At 48.8% G+C, this 27,713-nt stretch overlaps 1 protein-coding gene across 4 annotated transcripts; it reads left to right on the top strand.

The window, feature by feature from the left end:
* The first annotated feature begins 358 nt into the window (after positions 1–358).
* On the top strand, positions 359–26,981 carry MLEC (malectin). Of its 4 annotated transcripts, none has more exons than XM_060118593.1 (6): positions 359–455; positions 1,021–1,105; positions 18,653–18,831; positions 19,557–19,733; positions 19,839–19,896; positions 21,291–26,981. In XM_060118593.1, the coding sequence occupies exons 2-6, from the start codon at positions 1,090–1,092 to the stop codon at positions 21,518–21,520; spliced, it is 660 nt and encodes a 219-aa protein (XP_059974576.1). In that variant the 5' UTR covers positions 359–455; positions 1,021–1,089; the 3' UTR covers positions 21,521–26,981. The 4 variants fall into 4 exon arrangements, with proteins under 4 accessions (XP_059974576.1, XP_059974578.1, XP_059974577.1 ...); XM_060118595.1 differs by lacking the exon at positions 359–455 and adding an exon at positions 2,841–2,909 and having other exon boundaries at positions 1,019–1,105; XM_060118594.1 differs by lacking the exons at positions 359–455; positions 1,021–1,105 and adding an exon at positions 4,370–4,453.
* The last annotated feature ends 732 nt before the right edge of the window (positions 26,982–27,713 follow it).

Consider the following 27,713-nt stretch of genomic DNA (forward strand, 5'->3'; position numbering starts at 1 on the left):
TCCACAGTAAATGATCTCAGGGTATTGCATTGCCCACCTCCGGGGGCTGTGAAATTGTGCAAAGTGGCATTATTAAACAGGATCCATTGTAATCATTGTAATTAATTTCAATAAGCCAAGGGCTGAAGGAATCCAAAGGAGAAGTTTGTGGGTAGAAGTCGCCCAGAATCTTTGACAGGCTTGCGGCATAATCGGACAGGTGTGTGGGATGGACCCATGTTCTCCAAGCCAGTGGTTCTCAAACTTGAGTATTTTCATCAGAATCGCTTGGAGGGTTTGTTAGCCCCGCCCCCAAATCTGGGCCCCACCCAGTGATTCAGATTCAGTGAATTTGCATCTCTAACAAGTTCCAGGGCATGCTTGATGCTCTCAGGACCTCAATTTGAATAACACTGCTGTAAATCCCAGACACGAGGGAGGCAGGTGTGCTGTGGGCTAAAGGCTGGAAGCAGAAGGTAGGTGGAGGATTTGTGCTCTCGGATCTGGCAGGGAAGGACTGTGGGCGCCCCCCACCCCCCCCGCCAGAGGCCTGGGTAATCCCCGTGTCCCCGAAGCTAGGGTGGCTGGGAGCTCCAAATTCACTTGAATAATCCAATTCTGAGACTAAGCCCTTGGCTCTGTGCCCCAGTAGGCAGGCCTGCAGCCCTGCCTGCTCCTGTACCTAGCTCTGCCCAAAGACCCCCAGATCTACACTGTTTCAGAAATTCAATGATCTTGGAGGGCCAGAGGAGCCATTTGTAGAAAGGGGGCTTCTGGGGGCATCTGTGTCAGCTGACAGGATGAGCCCTTGGGGGCACCACAGGGAGATAGTAGAGTTAGGGTGTCAGCTAGGACACTTCTGTCCTCAGTATTGTGGCCTCCTCAAATCATAGACAAGGTAGCTGTGATAAAGCGACTTGAGAAGATGACAGGCCACTGTTCAAAGGAGCGCTCAAGCCAAGGGGAGGCCCAGAGGTGGGGCTTCCGCCTCTGCCAATGCTGAAACTAGTGCTTCTCCCCTTGAATTTGTCTTATATCTAGGGGTTCCTAATAAGATCATTTGAAGAAAAGTTTCTCTTACTTTCCAAGAACTGAGACCCATTTTCCGAGATGGACCCTATCTCAGGTAGGAATTCTTTCTGCATCTTCACCCCTGGGTGGGTGGGTGTCATCTTAGAAGAGTTCTCCTTGTCTGTAAGGTATTAAACTGGGCCTGCATTTGCCTCCTTGTGACTTGTAAAGTGCAACTCATTCACTCATTCATGCTTTCATTCAACCACTGTTTATTGAGCATCTACTATGTGCCAGGTCCCGCGCGAGGGTCCCTGTCTTCTAGGAGCTCAGACTGGAAGGGGAAACGGATAAGAAAACAGACAAGGCTAATGTAGTGGTATAAGTGCTATTTACTAGGTTACTTATGAGGATAGCCTAGGAGAAGTGAGGGTACTAAAAGATACCCACCCAATATAGTGGGGTGGAAGGGACAGATTTGCTAGGACCTGAAGGCTCAGCCGTGCTCAGTCAGAGGAAGTGAGGGGAAGCAAAGACCTGGAGGTAAGGGAGAGTGTGGCTCCTTTGGGAAACGAAGCAGAATTCCACTTGCCTGGTGTACTGGGCTGGAGGGAGGAGCAGAGATGATGCTGGTCAGAGAGGCAGGGCCTGACCCCACCGCAGACCTTGGAGGGTAGAGCGGCTCAGGTGGGACTTCTTTTTTTTTTTTTGTATTTTATTTTATTTATTTTTTATACAGCAGGTTTCTTTTTTTTTTTAACTTTTATTTATTTATGGCTGCATTGGGTCTTCATGGCTGCACACGGGCTCTCTCTAGTTGGGGCGAGCGGGGACTACTCTCCGTTGTGGTGCACGGGCTTGTCATTGCGGTGGCTTTTCCTGTTGAGGAGCACGGGCTCTAGGTGTGCAGGCATCAGTAGTTGTGGCTCGTGGGCTCCAGAGCGCAGGCTCAGCAGTGTTGGCGCATGGGCTTAGTTGCTCCGCAGCATGTGGGATCTTCCCAGACCAGGGCTCGTACCCGTGTCCCCTGCATTGGCAGGCAGATTCTTAACCACTGTGCCACCAGGGAAGTCCCAGGTATCAAGGTTTTTTAAAAAATGGGCCTGAATAGGGACTTCCCTGGCAGTTCAGTGGTTAGGACTCCGTGCTTCCACTGCAGGGGGCATGGGTTTGATCCCTGGCTGGGGAACTAAGATCCTGGATCCCACATGCCATGTGGCATGGCCACAAACAAACAAACAAACAAAAATGGACCTGAATAAATGACAGTGTCTAGAGATGTGCACTCCAGTGGAACAAAAAAACATAAAGAAACACAAGGGAATTATTCCTATAAAAATCTGAATAGGGACTTCCCTGGCAGCTCAGTGGTTAAGTCTCTGTGCTTCCAATAGCGGGGGCGTGGGTTCGATCCCCTGGTCAGGGAACTAAGATCCCACATGCCTGTGCAGCCAAAAAAAAAAAAAAAAAAAAAAGTCTGAATAGTGGTTCCTTTTAGGGAGAGAGAGGGAGGGGGCTGTGATTGGGATGGGGCACAGAGAGGGGAGTCTCTGGGGAGTCTGGCAAAGTTCTATTTTTTTTTTTTTTTGCCACACCATGTGGCTTGTGGAAGGCTTGTGGCATCTTAGTTCCCCAACTAGGAATTGCACCCAGGGCCATGGCACTGAAAACACCGAGTCCTAACCACTGGACCTCCAGGGAACTCCCAAAGTTCTATTTTTGATCCATGTGGTAGTTACAAGGGTGTTTGCCTCTCGCTAAGTTGTACATTTATTCTGTATGTTTTTCTGTTTGTCTTATTTTACAATAAAAAGGTTTTTGTTGTTGTTGTTTTTGTTTGTTTTTTAAAGTGTGAACTCAGGAGTCAGCCACCTGGTTTCAAATCTCAGCTCTGCCACTTATAAGCTATGTCATCTTGGGTGAGTTATAAGACCCTCTGGGCCTCAGTTTCCTCATCTGCAAAATGGGGATGAGGTTACAGGGTTGTTTTGAAGATGAAACAAGCTAGTATACTTGAAGCCCTTGGAATGGTGCCTGGCACACAGTAAGCCTGATACAGGTTTTTGCTACTTTTATGATTATTGCATTGTTATTCCCTATCTCTTCTCCCATGTGTCTTCATGCCTCCATGATCCCCTCTCAAGGAAAGGGGAAGGGAGAGCCAGCCTTGGCATTCTTTACTAACTGCGGCTGAACCTCTCATTGACAGTGACAATATAATCACAGTTTAAGTCTGGGATCTGGCTCTATGACCAGGGAGTGACGATCTGCACAGTATGGTCCTGCAAAGCGGTCCTGATGCTGTTGGCTGTGCCTGTGGCTTAGGCTGCAGGGCCAGAATGTCCCTTCACCCCTCTGGAGGTGCCTGCCACCTGCTCCAATGATCTTACTGATGTCTGTCTTTCCTAGAAAGAGGACAAAGGGGCTGAGTTTCATGATCAAGGGATGGGCTTTGGTGGTAACATGAACTTGCTTTCTAACCCATCTCTGCCACTTAGAGAAGTTGAGGGATATAGGTGTTAAGGGAGTCCCTCTTCTTCTTTGAGCCTTGTTATCCATTATTAATGATAATAATTGCACATACCTGGGGGGGTTGTGGAGAAATAATCCATGCATAATGCTTAATAGAGGGCCTGGCTCAGGGCCTTCACACATGCTGTTCCCTCTGCCTGGAATGCTTTTCCCTGCATTCATTGAGTAGCTGTTGGATCTTTCTCATTTCTTGGGGCTGGGCTTGAATGTTTCCTTGGCTTCCCTATTGAAGGAAGGAAGGAAGCCACTGCCACATCTCATTTATATTCTTTAGAGCATATATGAAATTTCTGGCCTAATACATTTATTATATTACAATATTTTAAAAAATCATTTGATGCCCCCTGCCCTTCACTGGAATGTAAGTTCCATGTTGACAGAGACCATGTCTACCTTGTTCACTGCAGTATCTCCAGTGTCTAGTAGGTACTCAGCAATTATTTACTGAACAAATGAACAAAATCCACAAATATATAAATATGTATTGTTCACTTCTCTATCTCTTGATTTCAGGTGGCTTCGGCCTGCAGTGGCTTGAAGCAGGGTTTCAGTTCCCAGCCAGAGATTGAAGTCAGGCCACAGCAGTGACAGCACTGAATCCTAGCCACTAGACCAGTGGCCAATGACAAGGTCCTAACCCATCAGCTTTGTAGAAATGAACTTCCAAAGGGAGACGGAAAGTAGCGAAACAAGTAAAGTATTTATTAGGAGGAAAGGGGTACATGTGGATAGACACACGGGTGGACTCAGAGAAAGAGTCATGCCCTCGTGGTAGTTTGAATCACTTATATGAGGCATTTCTTCCAGGTTGCCTTTGGCCAATCATCTTGCATTGCCTGGTTCTGAGTCCGTATTTGGTATATCTCAGGGTCCTCCCCTGTGTGCGCACACATCTCTTAGCCAAGATGGATTCTAGCGAAGAGGCCTATGGGTAGGTTGACATCACTTACTATGAGGTGACTCCCCCTCTCTTTTGACCTCTGAGGAGCCTTTCTGCACATGTATAGTCAGGAAGATCTCCTTGACCTCGAGAATGAGAAACATGTGGTCTCTATCTTTTATCTGGGCAGGACTCAGCTCCTCTCTTGCTCCTGCTATTTTGGAGTATCTGTCCACAGGGTACAACTCCAGCTACCCAGCCTGGGGCCCGTCTATCTCCTGCCTCAGTCTGTCTTCCCTGACTGGCTTGTGAGGGACATAAGGGCAGGGACCTTGTCTGACTTGTTCTCTGCTGTGTCTCCTGAATCCCTTGTACTGGCCAGTGCATACAGCATACAGTGAATACAATATTTGTCTGGTAGACACAAGCCTGGGGGTGCAGAGGGTGGCAGCCATCTGTGACCACTGCCGTCGTGTGCAGGAAGGGCTCCAGGCCCCATCCCTGGTGGCTTCCTGACCTCAGGTCTTCCTCTGTTCCAATGTTGGATCTTTGGGGACCATGTCCTTGTGCTACAGAGGTCTCAAAGTCACAGGCAGTGCCATGGAATCAGAAAACAGACAAAGGATTGGGAGTTGGGCAGACCTAGATGCTAGTCTTTGATGATCAATCATTAACAATCTCTGGGACCTTAAGTCAGTTGCTGAAGCTTCAGTTTTCTCATCTGTAATACCATCCAATATGGTAGCCACTCACCACATGTGGCTATTTAAATTTAAGTGAATTCAAATTCAGTAAAAATTTAGTTCCCTGGTCGCACCAGCCACATCCCACAAGTTCAATAGCCACATGTGGCAGGTGGCTGCTGTACTAGATGTGCAGATATGGTACATTTCCATCATGGTGGAAAGTTCAAGTCTAAAGGGACAGCTGACAAGTAACCTGGCATGCAAGCACTGGCTATTGTATTTCTTCTTGCTTCCCTAATTTGCCCAGGTCAAGGGGAGAGAATGGAAAGGATACAGCAGCTGCTTTATTTATTTATGCGGTGTTGTTGGGTATGTGTTAAGTCCCTTTCATTTATCATCTCACTCCATCTATACAACCACCTTATTTTACAGATGAGGAAACTGGGGTTCAGAGAGGGGTTGCGACTTGCCAAGACTGTCTCTGGTGTTCCTGACTCCAAAAAGTTGTGTCCTTAACATAGGAAGAGTCTGGGAGATAATAAGAACAGCTAATACATAGGGAGTGCTGACGATGGCTGTGTAAAGCACTCTTGGAAATTTGCTTTTATATAATCCTCATCCCAACCCTGGGTGACTGAGGGTTCTCACCACCTCATTTACAGGTGAGGAAACTGAAATGCAGAAAGGAAGTGACTTGCCCAAGGCCACCCAGATGGGAAGGCGTTTGTTTTTTTTCTGTCCTTGTCCCAGGCAACTTTCCTGTGACTCATATCCTCCTGGGGGAAGCAAAGAATAGCCAAGTCCATTCTCCCTCCCATGACATTGGAGACCCAGCCAGGTTTCTCTTGGTTCAAGTTGCCTACTTGGGGCAGGACCAGGAGACACCATGGGCTGGTTCCCTGACTCTTTGGGTGGTTCTGGTCCCCCTGCTATCTAACTACTAGAGGCCCTAGGCATGGAAACTTGGCTTTGGGACCAGACCCACCCACCTCCAAGACCAAGGGCTGGCAGGGCGAGCTGAGCAAAAGGCAGGGCTGGCTCCCACCCCTTCTCTGTGTTTACCTTTTGAACTTTTATTGTGAGCTTATCTTTAAAGGGGAAAAATATTCCATAAACTTAAAATAGGCAAGACTTAATTAATAGCATGCTTTGTTCTTCTGATCCTTATCTATATAGGAAGAAACACCCCTTTTCAGTTTTGTGGGTCAAGGCGAAATTGCCCCTGGGGGCTTCCAAACAGCTCCTCCATTTTCTACTTTTGAACTGTGGGTCCCTTTGGCTTTTCCCTCCCTGGAGTGAAAAGGTTTTTTCCAACTCCTTAGCCTGAGGATTTCACCAAGACCTTTTCTATTTACCAAACTACCAGTGTCACATGTTATAATTATTTCTTCATAAATGATTCACAGCTACTATGCATTGAAGACCTACTCCATTAAGGGCTCCTAATACTCTTATTTCCATTTTACAGATGAGGAAACAGGCCCAAAAGTGGGTGGTGGGTCTTATTTCCATTTTACAGATGAGGAAACAGGCCCAAAGAGGAGAAATGACATTCCCAAGGCTGCACAACTCTAAGAAGTTGAGCTAGGCTTTGAATCAAGGGTTCCATGCCTCCACACACCCATGACTAATATTTATTGAGTACTTAGCTCTGGGCTCAAGAGTCCCATGTTGCTAGCTTCTAAAACATGTCCTTTTTATTTTCCTTGTTTAAAACATGTCTTTTTACTTCTTACAGTCCTACATGGCATGTATAATTATTCTCTCCATTTCACATATGAGGAAACTGAGGCTCAGAGAGGTGAATTCATTTACCCAAAATCACACAGCAATTAATGGTGGAGCTGTGATTTGCACCAATCTGTGTCTGATAGGTAGCCTGGCTCAGAGGAAAAGGAGTAGATTAGAAGCCAAAAAAGCCACAGCTTTTGCCTCTTCATTGTGTGGGCAATTCACTTAACCCTTCTGAACTTCATTTTCTTATGTGCAAAATGGGGACATTCTATTTTCCCAACTTCTTGAGGTGAGAATCAAATGGCTGGGAAACAATGGTTCTTGAGAACCTGCTCTCTCAGGGCCTGAGTTTTTATGCCTTATCCCAGTTTTGGATGGAATTATGGTGAATTTTATCTTTGTAAAATTCTCTTCTGAGTTTTCCACAAAACATTTATCTTTCTTCCACAAACAGAGAAAAATAGTTTAGGTACATTTTTTTTTTTTTTTTGCAGTACGCGGGCCTCCCACTGCCGTGGCCTCTCCCGTTGCGGAGCACAGGCTCTGGACGCGGAGGCTCAACGGCCATGGCTCACGGGCCCAGCCGCTCCGCGGCACGTGGGATCCTCCCGGACCGGGGCACGAACCCGTGTCCCCCGCATCGGCAGGCAGACTCCCAACCACTGTGCCACCAGGGAAGCCCCTAGGTACATTTTAAAACCATCTAATTTAATCCTTGCAACAACTATGAGATGGATGATCTTATTTGCACTTTAGGAGAGAAGTGATTAGAGAGAAAAGGAGTGACAGAGCTGGGGAGCCACTAAGAAAGGACCTGAACCCAGTTCTGTCTGACCCTCAAATCTCCATTCCTGTCACTCCATGGAGGGCAGATCCTCCACCCTGAGAAGGTTCTGGAGGGTTTGAAGTAGCATTTTTTTAGATAGACTTTATACTTTAGAGCAGTTTTAGGTTCACAGCAAAGCTGAGTGGAAAGCATCAATACATAGAGTTCCCATATTACCACGTCCCCACTCCCCTGACCCATACACAGCCGTCCCGCCATCAACATCCCCACCAGAGTGGTACATTTGTTACAATTGATGAACCTATATTGACATGCCATTATCACCCAAAGTCCAGTTTATACTAAGGTTCACTTTTTTTTTTTTTTTTTGCGGTACGCGGGCCTCTCACTGTTGTGGCCTCTCCCGTTACGGAGCACAGGCTCCGGACGCGCAGGCTCAGCGGCCATGGCTCACGGGCCCAGCCGCTCCGCGGCATGTGGGATCTTCCCGGACCGGGGCACGAACCCGTGTCCCCTGCATCGGCAGGCAGACTCCCAACCACTGCACCACCAGGGAAGCCCAAGTTTCACTCTTAGTGTTGTACATTCTACGGCTTTGGACAAAAGTATAATGACATGTATCCACCACTATAATATCACACAGAGTAGTTTCGCTGCTCTAGAAATTCTCTGTGCTCTACCTTTCGTCCTCCCACCCCCTGCAATAACCCCTGGCAACCACTGATCTTAGTGTCTCCATAGTTTTGCGGCTTATAGTTGGCATCATACAGTATGTAGCCTTTTCAGATTGGCTTCTTTCACTTAGTATTATACTTTTAAGATTCTTCCATGTCTTTTCATGGTTTGATAGCTTATTTCTTTTTTAGCACTGAATAATATTAGACTATCCCATTGTCTGGATGTACCATAGTTTACTTATCCATTCACCTACTGAAGGGCATCTTGATTGCCTCCAAATTTTGGCAGTTATGAACAAAGCTGCTATCAACATCCGTGTGCAGGTTTTTGTGTGGACGTGGGTATTCACTTCCTTTGGATAAATACACAGTAGTTTGATTGCTGGATCTCATGGTAAGAGTATGCTGAGTTTTGTAAGAAGCTGCCAAACTGTTTTCCAAAGTGGCTGACCATTCCCACCAGCAATGAATGAGAGTTTCTGCTCCTCTGAAGACTTGAAGTAATTTTTGGAGAAAACCAGCCCCAGCTGAAGGAGGTGGGGATGCAGCCACTCTGAGGGTCCTTGGGCTCTCAAATGGGGCTGACCTTCCACAGCAGGCAGGAGACACTGGAGGCTGGAGAGAAATGGCCTGGGCCCAGTACCACCAGGGAACTGACACCCTTACTTTCCTAGAGCTCACACTCCCTGCCGTGTGGACAGCCAGCCTTGAGAGCAGGCCTGGGGCTATTTGGGGACTCCTCTAGGTCAGTGACTTTGTTTTTTTGTTTTTTGTTTTTGGCCACACCACGCGATCTTAGCTCCCTGACCAGGGATCAAACCCATGCCCCTTGCAGTGGAAGCACGGAGTCCTAACCACTGGACAGCCAGGGAATTCCCTAGGTCAGGGACTTTGGATGTAGTCCTGCCTTGGGGTCAGGACCTCCAGTCTGGCTTGGCAGCTGCAACCCTAATCCTTTTGTCTCCTGCCCCCACTCCCATCCCAGCCCTGAGTCCCGCTCCTGATAACCCCTCAGCTGCTAGAAACTTGACTCCCTCCACCCCAGTCAAGTCGCCTTGCCCCCAGGAGACTGCCCCTGAGCCAGAATCTCTCAGATGAGACCCCATTCTGTAGCAACCAACTTCTGCTTGCAGGAGCAATGCCCATCATTTGAAAACTGCTGGCCCCTATCCCTGCGGGCTTGTTTCCTCTGTTATATACATGGGGATAGTAGGCTACGGGGCTTTCAAACACTGTAAGAATCTCATGAGATAAGAGAAAGAGCTTGGTGAATTGAAGGGCCCAATTCTTCTGTTAGGAAGTACCCTGTTAAATGGTACCACCAATTTCACCTGCCCCAGGGTGAGGGGGTGCTGCCTACAGAAGACGCTGTCACCCTCGAGGGGCACAGAGTCCTTCAGCAGAAAAGAGTTTGAGGAGGCTGCAACCTCAGTGATTATACTTATCATGAGCTCTGGGCATTCCTAAAAAAGCCTAACTCTGGCAGTCTGTCACAGTGCAGGTGGGGTTACATTGCAGAAAGCAAAAACTCAGGGACCCTTTCATTCCGGGATAATGATTGGTTGAGTGCTTGGCTTGTGCCAGCCACTATCCTAATGTCTATTCTATTCTAATGTGCATCGCCTTCTCCCCTTCCTCCTCCACCCACCCCCTTCTCTTCCCTCTTCTTTCTGGTAACAGTTTTATTTAGATATAATTCACATACCATGCAATTCATCCATTTAACATGTACAAATCAGTGGTTTTTAGTATATTCACAGAATTGTGCAACCATACCATAATTGATTTTAGATATTTTCATTACCCCAAAAGGACACCCTATACCCTTTAGTTATCACGCCCCAATCTCCCTGCTCCCCCAGCCCCAGACAAACCCTAAGCTACTTTCTGTCTCTATAGATTTGCCTATTCTGGACATTGTATATAAATGCAATAATAGACTTTATGGCCTTTTTTTTTTCTGGCTTCTTTCACTCAGTACAATGTTTTCAAGGTTCATCCATGTTGTAGTCTGTAGCAGTACTTTGTTACTTTTTCTGGCTGAATAGTCTATTGTATAGATATACCACATTTTAAAAACCCATTCATTAGTTGACGGGCATCTGGGTTACTTCTACTTTTCAGCCATTATGAATAATGCTGCTATGAACATTCATGTACAAGTGTCTGTGTGAACATATGTTTTCATTTCTCTTGGGTGAAATGGAGTGAAATTGCTGAGTCAAATGGTTGCATTACCTTCTCTAATTCTCACATCTACCCTTTGAAGTAGAAACTATTATGTCACAGTTGAGGAAACTTGAAACTCAGAGAGGTTGCCCAAGACCACATGGTGAGTGAATGGTGGAGCAGGGTTTGGAACCCAGAAAGTCTAACTCAGATCCCATGCTCATCCTGCCTCCAGGGTATCAGAACTTTTGTTTTACCTAAGAGGTAGCCTAATCGACCAGCATCTGAATCTCAAAAATGGGGCCAGGCCTCTCGGTACAAGGATAGCCCAGCCAGGCATGGACTCTGAAGGGCCTAGTTTGGGGGAGGGGGGGCTAGCCAGTTATCTTGTTCACCTCCTGGGGTGACCAAGGATCTAGGAGACTGGGAGAAAGCTTAAGGTTAGGGTTTCTGGGTCCTTTTCAAAAGTTTAAAAGTTTCTGTGATAGTTTCTCCTAGACTAGACTGCCCTGAGGATAAACATGAGCTCCTGGAAGCAGTGTAGTAAGTGGCCAGAACATAGGCTTTACAGGTCAACTGCCCAGGAGGGAGGAAGTCTCCATCACCTCTTTGTGTCTGTGTTCCCCCATTTGCACCACGCCCCTGCACTGAGGGCTCTTCAAGCTCTGACTTGTCAGGTTCCTCCAAGGATGACAGGTTTCAGAGGAAAGTAGGATTAGACACTCTAGGGCAGGGCCCCAAAGAGGCCTTGGGAGGGGAAACAAGTCTGTGGAAGGAAGCAAGTCCAGATTCTTGCAAAACGGGGGGAAAAAAGTGGGACCAGTAGAGGATACTACAAAAATTGTCTCTGTGGGAATCTGCTCTTGGGGTCTGGGGAAGGAATTCAGGTGCATTTAAATTCCCCACCTATACTCCTTTTCCGTACCTCACTTTGTTCCTTTACAACATTCCTCATTGTTCTAACTAAATAATTGAGTCAGGACTGTGATTCTCATGCAAGATCCTGGGTGTAGTTTTGTTCATTGCTGCCCAAAACTCATTGCCTGGCAGGTAGTAGGCAGGGTTGTCAGATAAAATGCAAAAAGCCCAGTTAAATTTGAATTTTAGACAAGCAATAAATTATTTTTAGTATGAGTATGTCCCATTTATTTGAAATTCAAATTTAACTGGGCTTCCTGTATTTTATCTGCTAAATCTGACAATCCTAGTAGTAGGGTCTTGATAAATAATGTGGAACAAATGGATAAATGGGGTTTTGCCTTGGCTCCGCCCTAAACTTGCGGTATGACCGTTTGGGTAACGCTCCGCCCCTCTCTGGGCCTCAGTTTCTCTGAGAAGAGGGAGTTCGGGCAGCGACCACAGCGCAGGGATCTCCAAGGCAGGAGAGCGCTGGGTGAACTGCCAAAGAGCAGGGAGGAAGCTAGGGTCATGCCTGTACGGGACAGCCTGGACCTCCATACTGGGTACCTCCAAGTCCTTGCCGGGGCCGGCGAAGCCCCAGCCCCGCCCCTCCATAGCTGGGGCCTGCCCAAGGCTGTCGCCATGGAGATACGGGTAGCCTGGAGCCCCTCCCCCCAAGCCACGCGTTTCCGCTGCGTTGGAGCCTTCTGATTGGGCGGCCGTCTGGACGCTACCACCAGCGCCGAGCCCGCTAAGGGGTGGGGGCGGGATCTTGTCTTCGTGAGACCCTTGCCCTGAAAACCTGTGCCTGTGGCCTTTCTAGAGGAGGATGGGTTCTCTTCTCACGCGGGGAAAAAGGCCGAGTCTCAGGTCGGAAGAGTGATCATTGCTTCTCCTACTAGAGCGTATGCTCATGCTTCTCCCTGAGAAAGAAAGGGGGCGGGAAAGTCGGCAGCGCCCCCTCGGGAGCCTATTCGGTCCCCAAAACCTGGAACACCGGAAGTGCTGGCGACGTGTCAGTGCGCCCTATTCTAAACCTTCCCCGCTAGGCCCCCTTTCCTATTCAGCTGTGGGATTCCGGGGCCGCCTGGGCGCTGCACCCCACCACTTCCGCATTGAACCGCCGCTTCAACCCAACTCTGCGCGCGCGCCCTCTCGTGCCTGATGGTTGGGCCGGCGCCTGGGAGTAGCCACGCCTTTTCCCGCGCCTGGCAGCCAATGGGCGGGCGTTTCCCGGCGGGGTGGTGGGTAGTTAATGAGGGCCGGGTGCTGATTGGCTGCAGGGTCGTGGCCGGGGCTGGGAGGTGGGGTAGGTTGTTCCTGAGGTGGGAGGTGGCACCCGTGGCTGAGAAGTAGGCCTGAGAGAGACATGTCTCCGGCGGCTGAGGCACAGCGGCCCGTGGCGCTGTTTTTCTGAGTCCGGGGCGGCCTGGCGGGGCTGAGGACAAGGCTCGGCGGAGGCTGCCCCCCGCTGTGGAGGCCGCCATGCTGGGCGCCCGGGCGGATGAGGGAGCCGCCGTGGCGCTCCTGCGACTGCTGCTGCTGCTGCTGCTGCTGCCGGCGCTCCGCGGACCGGGGCTCGGCGTGGTGGGCTCGGCTGGGGCCGGGCTGCCCGAGAGCGTGATTTGGGCCGTCAACGCCGGCGGAGAGGCGCATGTGGACGTGCACGGCATCCACTTTCGCAAGGACCCTTTGGAAGGCCGGGTGGGCCGAGGTGAGAGCCCCTCGGCTGAGCCGCCGGATCCCGGGCCTGCCGTGCCCGGCGCAGCGCGCCGAGGGCTGCGGGCCCCGAGCCCCTTCGTCGACCCTGGGGCCACGTCTCTGGAGCGAAGTTTCTCTCTCCGGTTTCCTCGGGAACCCGATCAGAGCCCAGAGCCTGGCACTGGCTCGAAGCTACCTAGAGCCGTCGAGGCAGACAGTTGGCGAGAAGTGATATTTGGACCTCGCATCCTGCATTTTCTTAACCCCTCACCTCCACCCAAGCTAGGAAAGTAAAGACGAGGGCGGCCTATTGCCACCTTGAGGCCTCACGGGTTTTTCGGTTATCGCTGTCCGTGACCCGGAGGTTCTGCTCGCCTTTCAAGTCAGTTTCTGGTATATTCCTGCCGACCCAGAAGTGGGCCGCTTTCTTTACCCTCTCTGCAGGAGCGGGGCTTGATTCTTAGCCAGAATGGAAAGGAATCTTCGAAGAGGATGGGCCAGGAAAGTTTGATTGTAGCCTCCTCCCCCAACCCCCTTTGGAGCGGGGCATGTGTGCATAAAAGTAGAAGCTGCAGGCCCTTTCCAGAGGGCGGTTATGTCGAAACCATACTGCACAGGGGGCTGGTGGTGTGTCACCTGGGTCAGCCAGAGTAAGGTCTGAATATTCCGTCTGCGAGTGCGGAGAACCTACCCTAAGTGGTCCTGAGAGGTGTGATTCCAGCTTATGGGAAAAATGATTTTGACTTAATTGATTGAGCAACAGTAGTTTTGACAGAGCTGCACAGTTTTCAAAGTTAGTGTAAGAACTGCCACGGGAGCTGGTTAAAAATACAAATTCCAGACCTGTAGATTAAACCCAGGTTTCTGCACCCAGGGCTTCTGATGTAGGACATCTGCAGACCACTCTTTGGGAAAATCTGCTCTAGACTCTGTTTCTTCTGTTAGTAGGATTGGAAAACAGGATTAAGAAGGAAGTTCCTCGCTTCATGTGTTGGAAGGAGATTTATGCCGTATGCTGGGTTCAGAGGCTGCCAGATTGGCAATATGCCATCTCCAGAAAAGTAGGAGACAGACTTTCTCACTCTTTTTTCCACGATGCCAGATTTGGCTCTTGCCTTTCCTAAAGGGTTTAACTTCGTTCTTCCAACCAAGTTAATTGCAGTGTCCTGGAGTTTGTTATATTGGGGAGTTTATTGCTTCCATACATGTCAGGGTGTTGGGACCCAGAGCTGTTTTCTGAAGCACTATGTTTGTCTTCAGTTTAGCTCTGGAATTTATTTAGCCCTGGCATGTAGGTCTCAGTAGCCTGGGTTCAGCTGAGTCAGGGCCCTGGTCTGTAGCAGCTGTAACAGCAGCCAAAGCCAGACTTAATAGCAGGAGGTCATTGCTATCTCCATCCTGGACCCTTCCTCTTTCTTCATGGGTGTGGGCAGGGAGGAAGGAGACCGTTTGTGGACTTTGCCTCTAGAGATAGCCATGGTGAGACAGGGTGCAGATGGTTCCTTTCACTTAACAGATACCAGGCTTTACATAGGTTACATTATCCTCTTTGGTCCGTTGTGCAGAGGAGGGAGCTAAGACCACACAGGTTTAGTCCCCAGCTACTCCCCTTATTCAGAAATCCTGGTTTTAATTTGCTGGTGCCGGTGGGTTTGGGTTTTTTTTTTTTGGTCTGGTCAGCACTCAGCCGGGCTCTCTGTCCTTGGGTTATTGGCTCATGGTCGCAGTTCCTTTGGAAGAGTTTATTGTAGCAGGTAAAAGTATGCGACTTACCAAATTACCGAAGCTCATGTGTACTGGAGTCCTGTCTCAGACCCTGCCACTCCATAAACGGAGGCTCCCTGCTCCACGCCGGCGGTCCATTTGGGTATGAATTGTAGCAGTATTAAGGCGTGGATGGAGAGTAGAGGGCGGTTGTGGGCTTGTAGGCTGTTGTAGCTTGGACCAGCCAGTTGCAACATTGCACTTGGAGGGCTCCTGAGAGTAGCATTTTGCTGGCTTTAGGTCTAGGGCTGAGAAGTGATTTATCTTCCTCTCTCAGAAGGCAGCTCTCTAGTTTCTTTCTGTGCGAAGGAGTCAGCACCACCAAGGGTGGTGCAGCGGTTCCCTCTGCCTGCCCTTCTCTGGCACTGTTCGGGTAAGGGTTGCCAGGTATTTGGAGACCCTTGCCCCCTGCAGCTATTTATACTAATTGCGGTAGGAGCTGTACGTCTTTCTTTCCCTGCCTGTGATGTTGTTTCCAGCACGCGAGGAGAGTCCATTTTTATGTTGAATGAATTCAGGTATTTGTTGCCATGTTAATCCAGATAAGAGTTTGGCCTGCTTTTGAACTTGCTGTTTCTCTATAGCGTCTTTGTAGTTCAGCATTCTCGTAACGGTGAGTGGCCCAGGGCACCCAGTGGCTTTTGCTTTCAAAGGCACTTCATAATGTTTATTAAATTTCATTTCTGCCTTGAGGATAGCTAGTGCTCATAGAAGATGCTGACAGCCTGGGAAAGGCTTTTTTCAACCCGTGTGCTTCAGCAGATGGAGGTACCACTACCGAGAGTGATTCAGAAGCACTCCGTGTGGGATTTTGGCGTGCTCTGCATTCCAGGTCCTTTTTAACTTGCTCTTTCTGGGTTCCTCTTGACTCTGTGGTGGAAAAGACCTGGTTATTTGGCTTGAGGGCATTGAACTTGGCTTGGTTTTAGGAGATATTTCCTCTTCATAGAAGGATGCCCGCTAGTCATTTGTATGACCTTGAACTATTCGCTTTCCCTCTCTTGAGCCTTGTTTTCCTTCTTCATAAAACTTGTCATGCTTTTGAAATCAGTGACACGAGTCTGAAAGTTCTCCTGCCCAGAGTAGGTTAAAGTGTCTCTATCTTTTTCTTTGCTCAGTGACCTTTTACATGGAATTAAAAGTGGAGCAGAATGTGGCTCTGGAGGGGAAAAAAGCTGGCCAGGGGCCTGAGCCCATCGGATGACTAATTCTGTAGACCTAATTCTGAAGACCCTTTCCTTTTGGCTGGGGAAGGATTTGGCTTTGGGGAGATAAGAGCTTGAAAAGATAGTGTGAGAGAGACACTGCTACCTCTGATTTGCTTAAGGCCAAGGGATTTGCTTAGAATTCTCTTCCTGTACTGCCACATAAGGGGCAGGCTTTGTTTGCAGGCCCTCCTAGCAGCAGTTCACTGGTAGAGAATTTAGGTAGGTGATACCCCATTTTCCAGGTGAGAAAACACCTAGAGAAGACAACTGGTTCCACATCACATGGTAGGTGGCAGAGCCAGGATGCAAATCCAGACCCATCTTACCTTCAAACCTGGGCTGAATTTTTCAAGTAGCCTGGTGACTCCATCGTCTAGAGCTAAAAAGCTGCGGACATAGTGTGGGCCCTTTGGTCCCCCTCCGTCTTTGGCTAACTATCTGAACCATGTCGTGCCAGCTGCAGTGGTGTGCTGCGTGTGTACACTGTATTTCAGAGAAACGTAGCTGTGAATGCATAAAGGCTCGGGGGGTGGGGGGGAGAAAAAGTCCTTTTTGCTATTGTCCCTTTTGGGACTTGGGCAAAACTTTGCTTGTGGCAAATCTCGTTGGAAAGCCACTTGGGAAAATATTTAAAGATAATTCCAAGATTGTTAAGTAGTTTTTTGCTCACATGGCAGCGTTTTCATAGCCGTGGGACTGAGAGTGCCACAGATTACAGTACCGTCAGTTTCTCACTTTTTCCATGCTGGAAGGGGGGAAAAATGATTCTCTACACATGCACAACCTTTTCTGTGTCTCTGAAAAGCAAATCTAGTGACCGTTCCAAATTTGTAAGGATCACGGTCCTTGAGGAAGAGGGAGGTTCTTAGAACTCAGTTGGAAGAGGACTGGCAATCTTTTAATCTTTACAGGTTTGTGGTCTGAGCCTGGGACAGACCTGGGCCAGCTGGCGGTATACCCTTTGCAGTGCTACTCAGCCCCCACCTTCTTTGATTTCTTGAGGAGAAATAGGAAGAAAAAAATGTCTGGAGACAAAAGTGCAATGAGTTTCCTGTTCATTGTCTCATCGGTGCATCTCATCTCCCGGCTGCCATTCACTTACAGGAACCGTTAACACTTCTGTTTATTTTTCCAAGGGCTTGACCTTAGCCATTGGATCTTTTAGTTACTCTTTTACCTCCCTTAGAGATAAAAGATCCTCTCCCTTGGAGTTTCAGAAGATAAAGCTCCCGGGATGACCACTCTCAAACGTCACCCAAAGGATCTAGATGCCAGATGTCTTCAGAGTCACCATGTGAGATTGGAAGATGGTCTTAAAATCTTAATTCCAAGGCTTCTCCTCCAAGGTGGAGGAGAGACTAGGCCCATGTACTGAAATCACTGCTAAATCTGTGGTTTGGAAAGTATCAATAGATTGATGGAGCCCTGGAAAGCATAGCTAGTCATCTCTGCGGCTGGAGTGTGGAATCTTATATTTGAGGAAAGACCTGGGTATAGTTTGTAACGTGGGGGAAAGAAAAACATGTACAGATCCGTCTCCTACTAAGATTGGGGGCAGGCTTAGGGCAACAGAGGTTTTTGGCTCTTCTGATACCCACCCAAGTAAGAACTTTTTACTATTACTCCACCTTACTCCTTGTCTGTCTGAAATGGGAAAGGTGGCTCCCTCTGGACCTGGGCATCTTAGGCCAGAGGTGCCAATAGGACCGTGGCACATTTTCTTTCCCTGCTAGGGTGGCTCTGGCCCTGTGGAGAGGAGTGCATGGCTTGACTGCTCTGCAGGCACCTCCTTTGTTGCCATTTGTTCATTCAGCGAATCATATTGAGTGCCTACGTATGCGCCAGGGCCTGTGTCAGGTGCTGGGGATATAGTAGGGGCTTTTTTTCCTTGCGGTTTGTCTGGGGGAAAGTTCAAGAGCCTGCGTGAGGTTGAGTTCTATGAGTCTGTGGGAAGTAAGGTGTTTGGACCCAAAGGAAATTAGAGAGCATCACATCCTTTTTTTAATGCACATACTTCTTTTGACCAGCCTTGGAACTTTTTGAATGAAATAATTATAAAAAGCAGCCAAAGCTGGTATCTTAATTTGTAGTAAAGACAATGAAGAATGACTTTCCTAACAGATATCCTGTTTTTTATTTAGACTGAGCTTTTCTGAATGAGAAAAAAAAAAAAAACATTCTTTGAACTTAATTGTCTTGCTGTGTTCCTGGCCATCCCCCTGGTTTTATGAGGTTTCTCTGAAGCTCTCCCTCACCAGGGAGCCCAGCAGCTGTAGCACAGTGTTTTGTTCTAGAATGAGTTAGACTTGTTCCCTTCCCATCACCCTGGATATAGTTGGGGAAAAGTCATTTTCATGTACTTTCAAAAAGTTCCGTTATGAGGGTTATGGGAGCTTCTTGGGGTGATCAGTGCTTGGTTTCTTTCATTTTACTCTTCCTTGGTAACGGGTATCTGATTCTTGCCTTTGTGGCTGGTCTCTTGAGAGCCAGGTGCAATGTGGGTGGCCCCTTCCCCTGGGAGGGTTATTAGCATAGCTCTGCAAATGCCTCTGGTGGTTCTGGGGTCTCCACTCTTCTTTTGTGTTTTGCCTCTGACATGGTTTCTCTTTGTCTTTTGTGCCCAGCCTCTGACTATGGCATGAAACTGCCAATCCTGCGTTCCAACCCCGAAGACCAAATCCTGTATCAAACAGAGCGGTACAATGAGGAGACCTTTGGCTACGAAGTGCCCATCAAGGAGGAGGGGGACTATGTACTGGTGTTGAAATTTGCCGAGGTCTACTTTGCACAGTCCCAGCAGAAGGTGAGGCCTGGTCAGGCCCCTGCCTGACCAGTGGGATGTTACCACTTTCGGATGGCCCTCTGCTAAGGGCCAGAGAGTGTGAGACGCATTCCCAGAAGGGAGGAACAGATGAGCTTTGAGGAAAAGCTGGATTTTTTTTTTTTTTTTTTTTTTTTTTAAAGGCCGTACCATGCGGCCTGCGGGATCTCAGTTCTGCGACCAGGGATCAAACCCGGGCCATGGCAGTGAAAGCCCAGAATCCTAACCACTAGGCCACCAGGGAACTCCCAAAGCTGGATTCCTTTTGCCCAGCTGTGTCCCATTACTACACGACTGAACTTGCCTTGGGGTTGGTGACAGAAGGCTACGCCAGAATCCTAGTTCTTGGCCACTAACTAATCCTCTTCAGGCCCTCCTGGTTATAGCCTCTCCCTTCTTGGTTGTCAGCACCTTCTTGTTTTTAGCCCTGTTCTCTTCCTGTCCCTTCCTCTGAATTTCCTTCTTTCCATGTTGAGCTTTTTGTTTGTATTATTTGTTCCCTACGGCCAGTGTGCGACCTTGACAATGAAGGAACATGGTTTTGATTTGGCTCAGGTAAAGGACTCTAGCCACCCTGGAGTATATCCAGTCCTGTCATTCCTTGAATTACTTTTGAACTTGAAGCCCAGGCAGGTACCTGATGTCCAACTGGGGAAGGGGTGTGAAGCGGGTGGTTTTGACATTGTCTCCTTTTCTCATCTTGGCAGGTATTTGATGTGCGATTGAATGGCCATGTTGTGGTGAAGGACTTGGATATCTTTGATCGCGTTGGGCACAGTACAGCTCATGATGAAATCATCCCGATGAGCATCAGAAAGGGGAAGCTGAGTGTCCAGGGGGAGGTGTCCACCTTCACAGGGAAACTCTACATCGAGTTTGTCAAGGTAATGCTCCTACTCTGCCCTCACAGTTGAGGACGAACTCAAAAGAATGGGTGCAGGGGGATATTTGCTGCTGTGTGGAGTTGACCGCTGTTTCCCATTTCCTAGGGATACTATGACAATCCCAAAGTCTGTGCACTCTACATCATGGCTGGGACAGTGGATGGTAAGTTGTGTTTCTGATCTGCTTTTTTTTTTTTTTTTTTTTTTGTGGTACGCAGGCCTCTCACTGCTGTGGCCTCTCCCGTTGCGGAGCACAGGCTCCGGACGCGCAGGCTCAGCGGCCATGGCTCACGGGCCCAGCCGCTCCGTGGCATGTGGGATCTTCCCGGACCAGGGCACGAACCCGTGTCCCCTGCATCTGAAGGCGGACTCTCAACCACTGTGCCACCAGGGAAGCCCTCTGATCTGCTTTTTGACGTGGTCTGAAGGATCTGATCGAGGAAGCCCTTGGGGGATGGTTTAGCTGATCGATGTTTTGAAAACACTAATACTTAAAGCCAGACTGTAGGGAACCCAGAGTCCAGTGGCCAGGGGTGAAGTGTAGCATGGTGCTAGCCGTAAGCTTCTGAGTAAGATCTGTGTTCACATCTTGCTGCCCCAATTAATCAGCGGATTGGTTTTGGATAAAATCCTTTAACCCTACTGTAAATTGGGATTAATAATGTGACCTATGGTGTGCCCTGAGCCTTGTAGTCGTTTGGAATTGCCTAAAACTCATCCTTATTCTGTTTCTTTGACATCTGTGTCCTGGGGGCAGAAAGAAGAAAAAGGCAGAAGGAAGGGTCCTTGAGTGTTTTGGTGTGCTCCAAGAGAGTGCAGCATTGCTGGGCTGCACTGAGCAAAACTTCATTTACTAATGTCTCCCTGTCCTTGGGATCCAGCCTGAGAGTACATCTCTTTCTCAGGGTTGAGGGTCCTGGCTGCCAGCTTTCCCAGGCTGATTTTTGCAGAGAAAGTTTCTGTCTTAGTGACTTTTCTCCCCCCTCCCACCTCTGTGCCTTTCCCCACCTCATCCTGGATGCACCGAGGCTCGCATCCTATTGTTTTGACATCCCAGAGGATGTCTTGCCACCAAACTGATTTGTAGCCAGAGTCCCTCAGGAGGGGACAGAGAACAGAGGGATAGTGTGTGCTGAGAACCCACAACTCTGTGGATCAGCTATTCCTTGATTGCTGTGTGAATCAAAAGGGAATGTGGGATCGTAGGAGGGAGGAGGAGAGGTTTGAAAAGGTTAATCTCTGGGTGTCGGGTCATTATCCTTGTCCAGTCTGGTTCTTTCTGGGCTCTGAAGAAGTAGGACAGGAAGGGGAGGTAGTGAACCTCTCTGTGCTCAGGGCTTTTACTACGTTTTAGTTAAATCTAAAGAAGACAAATGTTTGCGCAGCAATCTGCTGTTCTCTAGGCTGGGAACTGTTTCTGCTCCTTCCTGTGGATCCTGCTTAAGTGCATCCTGCTTAGGTCACAGGGTCTCTTTACTGTGACTCATTTACTGCCCTTAAGGGCCTCACTTAAATGCCATGGGTCCTACTTAAAAAGTGTTCTTCTTCTTGTGTCAGATGTACCAAAGCTGCAGCCTCATCCAGGACTGGAGAAGAAAGAAGAGGAGGAGGAGGAGGAAGAATACGATGAAGGGTCTAACCTCAAAAGACAGACCAATAAGAACCGGGTGCAGTCGGGCCCCCGCACGCCCAACCCCTATGCCTCGGACAACAGCAGCCTCATGTTTCCCATCCTGGTGGCCTTTGGAGTCTTCATTCCAACCCTCTTCTGCCTCTGCCGGTTGTGAGAACAAATCACCATCCTGAATAGGTGGAGGGGTGTGGGAAAGAAACCAAACATGTTGGTTTGGGTTTCTGTATTTTTTACAGTGATTAACAAAAACAAACAAATGAAACACACACACACACACACACACACACACACACACACACACACACACACACACACACACACACACACACACACACACACACACACACACACACACACACACACACACACACACACACACACACACACACACACACACACACACACACACACACAATTAAAGGAGATGAAAAGAGGCGGAGTGAGTAGAGAGCAGCCCTCATCCACCACCTGGTCCTAGACCTGCTCCAGTCCTAGTTCTCTCTTTATGGTGGCCTCCAGCTGTCTCTTTTCTCTCCAGGGTACATAGGGTAAACTGGATCCTACCTGGTCCAGGGTCTTCGTCCGTAAACGCAGTGGAAAGGACTCTGAACTCAGAGCAGACACGGTTCCTTTTTTTAGGTTAGAAATTAACAGCAGGGAAATGTCATCTTCTTACCTGAGAAGACTAGCGCTGGGAGTTGGGTATATTCTGAAGTTATGTCTAGATAAGTTTTCAGATGTCCTGGGATTCAAAGTGTGTGTGGTTTGTGTGTGTGTGTGTGTGTGTGTGAAGGTGTATAATTTGTATGATAAAAATGAAAACGGAAGGGGGATTAAAAAGAAGAAAGAAAAGTAGATACTTCCTTACTTGGAAGCCTTTCTGGTTTTAGCCCAATGATGGTTCCACCTTAAGTGTTTGAGCTTTGTCATTGCTTGTCTCCCGGACATGTGCCAGTTAGAGAACTGTCTGGTATCCGAGACGATTAGTTTATATCAGGTCCTCAAGTTGCCTCTGACTTCTTACCACAAACAAATCATTTTGATTTCAGTGCCTGTTGGGGACTTGATTTCCTCTCTCTCTTTTTTTCTGAACCTGGCTCATTTGAAATCTCTCTCTCAACCATCCCGCTAAGTTATTGCCAAGAAGGGAAGGAGACATAGGGATTTGGGGTTCCCTCTGCTTGAATGTCTTATCCTCCACCACCTCACCTTACTGGTACCTCCCTCCCTGGATCTCTGAGCCAGCAGCCAGGAGGACCTGACCCAGCAGTTCTTTTATTGGCCCCTTTGTAGGGTCTTGCTGCCAGGGGACAGGGATGCTTTCCAGCCTGCAGCAACAGAACACTTGACCTTAAAAGTCTCTTCTGATCTTTGGATCAGAAAAGGCTTATGTTAGCATAACTTAAGAGCAACCTCGGAGACTTGAGCCCTACTAAGTGACTGACCACTGTTGAGAGTATCTAGTACCTGATGTTCATTTATTCCCACATCCTTCCATGTCACGGTTCAACCAGTTTTGGTTTAGGCCTAGAGCTGCCCCAAGGAGCTAGACTGATTGTCTGTATCTGGCCCAGTGACGCCTCTCACTGACCTTAATAGCCTGCCCTTTTTGTCCTTTCATTTCCTTGTCCAAGTCTCAGCCAGGTTCTTGATGTGATGGGGCTGAAAGATTGCCAGTCAGCCATAGTCTTGGCAGCTCTGAAGCCACCCTTAGCCTCTAAGTGTCTGTCTTGAATTCCATGGGAAAATTTCTGCAGGAAGTGAGGCTTCCTTGTTCCTCTCCTTTCTGGTCCCTGTCATCCTTTTCCCAGTTAGGGGAGCAATGAGAGAGGACCCAGCTAAGCTACAAGGAATTTTGTGGATGGAAAGCTGCAGGATTAGCTTATGCTTGGGTTGGAGCAGCATAGAAGCTCAGGCCAGGCTCATCTTTTTAGAATGCATTTAATTTTGAGTTTGTCTCTTTGGATATGTTTTCCAAGAGCTCCATATATTTGAACTGCTTATTATGTGACTAAGTAGCCCTTGGGCTCATGTCCTGGGTTTTGGTTCTTAATGAGTTACTCCAGGTCAGCATTTAGTCCTTTGAGAGTCGTAGCCCTTTATTTCAACTGTGACTTAGGCCTCGATACTTGGGTACTGAGTCAGGCAGCTGGACAGCTGCGGCCTGGAGCTATAATCAGAGGAACACTTCTGGAGTGCTTCATGAAGCTCCCTGCGTTACAGGATGATGTCCTGAAGCCTTGGTCCTGGGGACCACCTGCCTGGGGCAGTGGACATCCTGGCTATTAACTGGGCTTCTGACAGGGGCTTCGAGTCCCGTTCCGTCACAGCTCTCCAAAGCCGTAGGCTACTGCCAGTGGGGTAAACAGGGTGCTGCCTCCATTGTGCCTTGTTCATCAGTTTGCCTGGGGCTCTCTGAGGAAGGAGGGCTCCCCGCCTCCTCACCTCAACCCTTCCCTTCGGTGACTCAGAGTCTCAGAAGGAAACCCTGGCTCCTGGGGCCATTTCCTAACGGTACTGTAAGCCAAGCAGCTTTGCTTCTGCCTCTGTTTCCAAGCCCACCCTTTCCCCCTGAGCTCAGGGATAGGGACGGGCACTTTCCTCTTTGGTTGTGTCTGAAAGGAAGGAACATCTTTCTGTGGCTCAGAAAAACTAAAGGGGAAGTGAGGAAACAGGAAGAAGTATGGGGGCAGCTGGGGTCGAGTCCCCTGGAGCCAAGCACACCCAGATCACAGAGCTGCCCAGGGCTGGTTACGGTTGGCTTGTGATGCTGAACTTGAAAGTTTTTTTTTTTTTTTGGCTCTTTCAAGACGATATAGGTACATGAAATTTGGGTTAAAGGGGTGGGGATGGGGTACTCTTTATTTTTATTTTTGTATTGTGTATGTCAAGAATTACTCTGTTGTTCATCTTTTGCTTTTTGCACTGTTTGTCCCCACGTCTGTATCCTGAGCTGGTGCTAGGGGCTGAGAGGCTGTGCTGTAGGGGAGTCTGGCTGGGGTTGGGGAGGTGAGAAGTCACGCCCGTTAGGCGTGAGGAAGGAGAGGCCTGGGCTCTTCTACTGGATCCACGCTTGTCCTAGGGTTTTAGATCTTCCTGAGCCCAGCTGGCCAAAGCCAAGAGCAGATAGCCAAGGTGAAACTCTTGTTGCCAGAAGTGTGGCTTGGGTTCAGTTTCCGGGTGGACTGGGCAAAGATGTCTGAGGGAGGTGGGCTCAGAGTCTGCAGTGTAGCCCTGATTTGGATCAGGGACCAACTGGCCTCTAATCAGACTTTTTGGGGGCTTCACTCATTGCTGATGGGAACATCATGCCAGGAAACAATCTTTGGGACCCATGTCCCCTAAACCAGTTAGGTTTTTCTAAAAAAGCCTCCACTATTGAGGAGAAGCTGCTCAGTGTTTCCCTTGCGTTCTGGTGACTTGAAAGGTGGTTCTCTTTGTGTCAGTGATGTCAGACTTGCAGGAGGACCACAGGGCCTGCAGGCCCACCTGTTGGTTTGAGAGTGTGATCTTGTTTTCTTGTTCCCACTGTTTGCCTAAGAGATACTGGCCTGAAATTGGAGGATCACAGTAGAGGTCACTTAGGCTTGGAAGAGATGGGGTGAAGTTTGAGTTAAGTTTACCCTGCCCCCTTTCTTTGCCTGGGAACTGTTTAATCCAGTTTTAGAATTGTGATTTGACTTCTTTTCTTTTTGGAGAAGCTTCTGTTTTAAGGAATTTCTCTTCCTCCGTATCCTGCCTCTGCCCTCGCCTGGGAAGGCCTGGCCATGGCTTCTAGAATCTCAGTTGAACTTCAGAAAACAGCAGCAGTATTTTCCCTTTCCTAGCACTTATATTCCTTTCCCTAGAAATTGGTTTACCTTGGGAAGCACAGGGGGAGGATCAGCAGGATCTTGACCCTCCCTGGGGATTGGGGAAGGACCCACGCGGCCAGCACAGTGCCTTGTCCTCTCCTGCTCTGAGCCAGGGTGGGCGTTCCCTCTAGATTCAGGTCTGGGCAGGGGGTCTCACAGTCCCTTCCTCCCCCTCCCCTTTGCTGCCTGGCTCTGACCTAATTCAGGTGTCTTCTTGCCTCGAGGAGCCTTAATGGCATCAAGTGGCAACGTTAATACCATCCTCCATGCCTCTCCAAAAGGACCTAGAAGAGCAGGTGAGCTTTCCAGAGTGAGAGACGAATAGATGCTCCTGTTTTAAAAAAACAAGTTGGGGAGGGGAGGGTAAGCTTTGGGCCTCCTTCCGCTGTGGCCCCTGGGGAAGGCGCCTGGGGCGAGGCTAAGTGATGGTGCAGAAGCAGAACCAGAAACACCCAGGATTGGTTCAGAGACCAGAGAAGGAATCTGCTTTTCTTCTATGGGAAGATGTAATTAGGGACCAAAGAGCTCTAAGAAAATTGCAAAGAAGGCTTCACGTTCAAACTTAGGAGAGATCAGAGTAATTTTTCCCTTTCAGTCCGAGCTAGGACTCTTTCTGTATTTATACCTCTCCTGGGGCAAGAGGGCTAGATTTCCTCATTTTGTTACAAGACTAGGTTGGCACCAATGGGTCCGCTTCCCAGCGAGGGCGGTTTCTTCCCTGTACATGGGTGGCTTGCAGCCGCTGGTTTGTCCTTGCCCAGCTGCCTTTGGCAAGCTGGCTATAGGCTGCCAAATCATTTGGATAAGGGCAGATGATTTGGGGCCTGGCTGGGTTGGCAGGAAAAGAGCAGGATGGATCTCTTGGGACGGGTTCCCCCCTCCCCACCCCCCAGGAGTATAAAAACAAGGAGCCAGGATTTTGCTGGCAGCCTGGGAAACAGTAGTGCCTGCTGGAGTTGGCACAGAGGGCCCTGGCACCTCTCGCATCCAGGCAGTCTTGTGAGAGGGGAGCACGTAGCACCAGGAAAAGCAGAACTCCATTCTCACCTCTATTTTGAGCTTTGGGGCTTTATTTCAGTACGAGGAAAAACAACAACAATCTGAAGTGCGCTTTCCGTCCTTTCAAAGGACAACTGTCGGGAAAGGAGGGCCGAGTTGCCAGGTGGGAGGGGAGAGTTGGCAGGGAGAGGCATTGTGGCAGAACCAGGAATGAGACATCCTTGACTCCTGTCTTCCCTGGTGTGTCATGATCCAGGGAATGAAAAGAAATTTGACCCTGGATTAGTTCCCTCCTTGGATTTTCCTTCCACCAAATTCTCCCACGCTTGGACCAGCTGCCCATTCAGAGCTCAGGGCAGCCTCTTCAACCACTACTGGCCTAACCTGGCTCGTCAGGAAACCAACCCCACCCCTCTAGATCGGGCCTGGCTGCTCTATTCTGTACCAAGTACTGGACAATAGTGTCAAGTTCTCAGTAGCCCCTGTAGCTCCTACTCTAGATTCCCATCCTCTCCCTGCAGAGGCCAAACCTACTCTCTGTCTGTAGCCACAACACGCATTTCCAGCGACGCAGTGAGATGTGATTGAGGGCTGTGAACCTGGCTGGCCCGGGAAAGCTGGATAGAGCTCTTTCCTTCTGGGCTGTCTCCATCTGTCCCTACCCCTTCCATGCCCCACCCTACTCCCACCAAAAAGTAAAAAAAATCAGGATGTTTTTCACTGTCCATTGCTTTGTGTTTTAATAAACAATTTGCAGTGACACTCTTGTGTTGGGATTGAGTTTGAACTTGGTTGCAAAGAAGTGACGTGATGGGGTGGGAAGAGGGAAACCCAGGGGTTCTCTTGGCTACTAAGGGTTCTTCCGTGATGAGTCTGGGAGCTTTCTTTTCTTTCCACCAGGATGTTTGGTTAAGGGAACGGAGTTTTGTTAAATGCTGCCCGGCCATTTCAACCAGCAGCGCATTCAAGGAAAGCTAAACAGTTGTTGTGTTTCCACTTCCACTGGGACACCAGGCCATGACACTGTCGCTGCCAAGGCACACTGAGCCTGCTGCGTCCCCTCCCTGTTTCCCCTCAGCTTCCACGATAGCCTGTGGACAGACTAAGCCGTGGGACGGTTTTCTCCGCTTGCTCCTTTTCTGATGTGTTGTCAGTGTTGACAAGGGGAGGGGCAGGAAGAGCAGGAAGGAGTTTTGTTTTCCTATAATTTATCCATCACATTTTATAGCTGAGGAGCATGAAGCTCAAAAAACTTTAGTAATTTACCCCAGGCTAGTCAGTAAATGATCAAGCCAGGATTCAAACCCAGTCTGTTTGTCTGCAAAGCCCATGATCTTTCTAAGGCTATAAGAATAATAATCACAGATATCTTTTATTGAGCCTTTGAAATGGGCCAGGCACAAGGCCAAGCAGTTTTACAGATGTTATCTCTGTTTAATCTTCAACCAACCAGCTGGTACTCACCTTTAAGAGGTGAGGTGACTTGCCGAAGAC

Source organism: Mesoplodon densirostris, chromosome 15 (genome assembly GCF_025265405.1).
Source record: "Mesoplodon densirostris isolate mMesDen1 chromosome 15, mMesDen1 primary haplotype, whole genome shotgun sequence".
Lineage (NCBI taxonomy): Eukaryota > Metazoa > Chordata > Mammalia > Artiodactyla > Ziphiidae > Mesoplodon > Mesoplodon densirostris.

Bases quoted from the DNA above. Each gene is read 5' to 3' on its own strand.
- MLEC (XM_060118592.1), top strand. From the start codon at position 12,841: ATGCTGGGCGCCCGGGCGGATGAGGGAGCCGCCGTGGCGCTCCTGCGA. The intron at 19,734-19,838 runs GTAATGCTCCTA...CCCATTTCCTAG, and splicing joins TCTACATCGAGTTTGTCAAG to GGATACTATGACAATCCCAA. The intron at 19,897-21,290 runs GTAAGTTGTGTT...TTCTTGTGTCAG, and splicing joins CATGGCTGGGACAGTGGATG to ATGTACCAAAGCTGCAGCCT.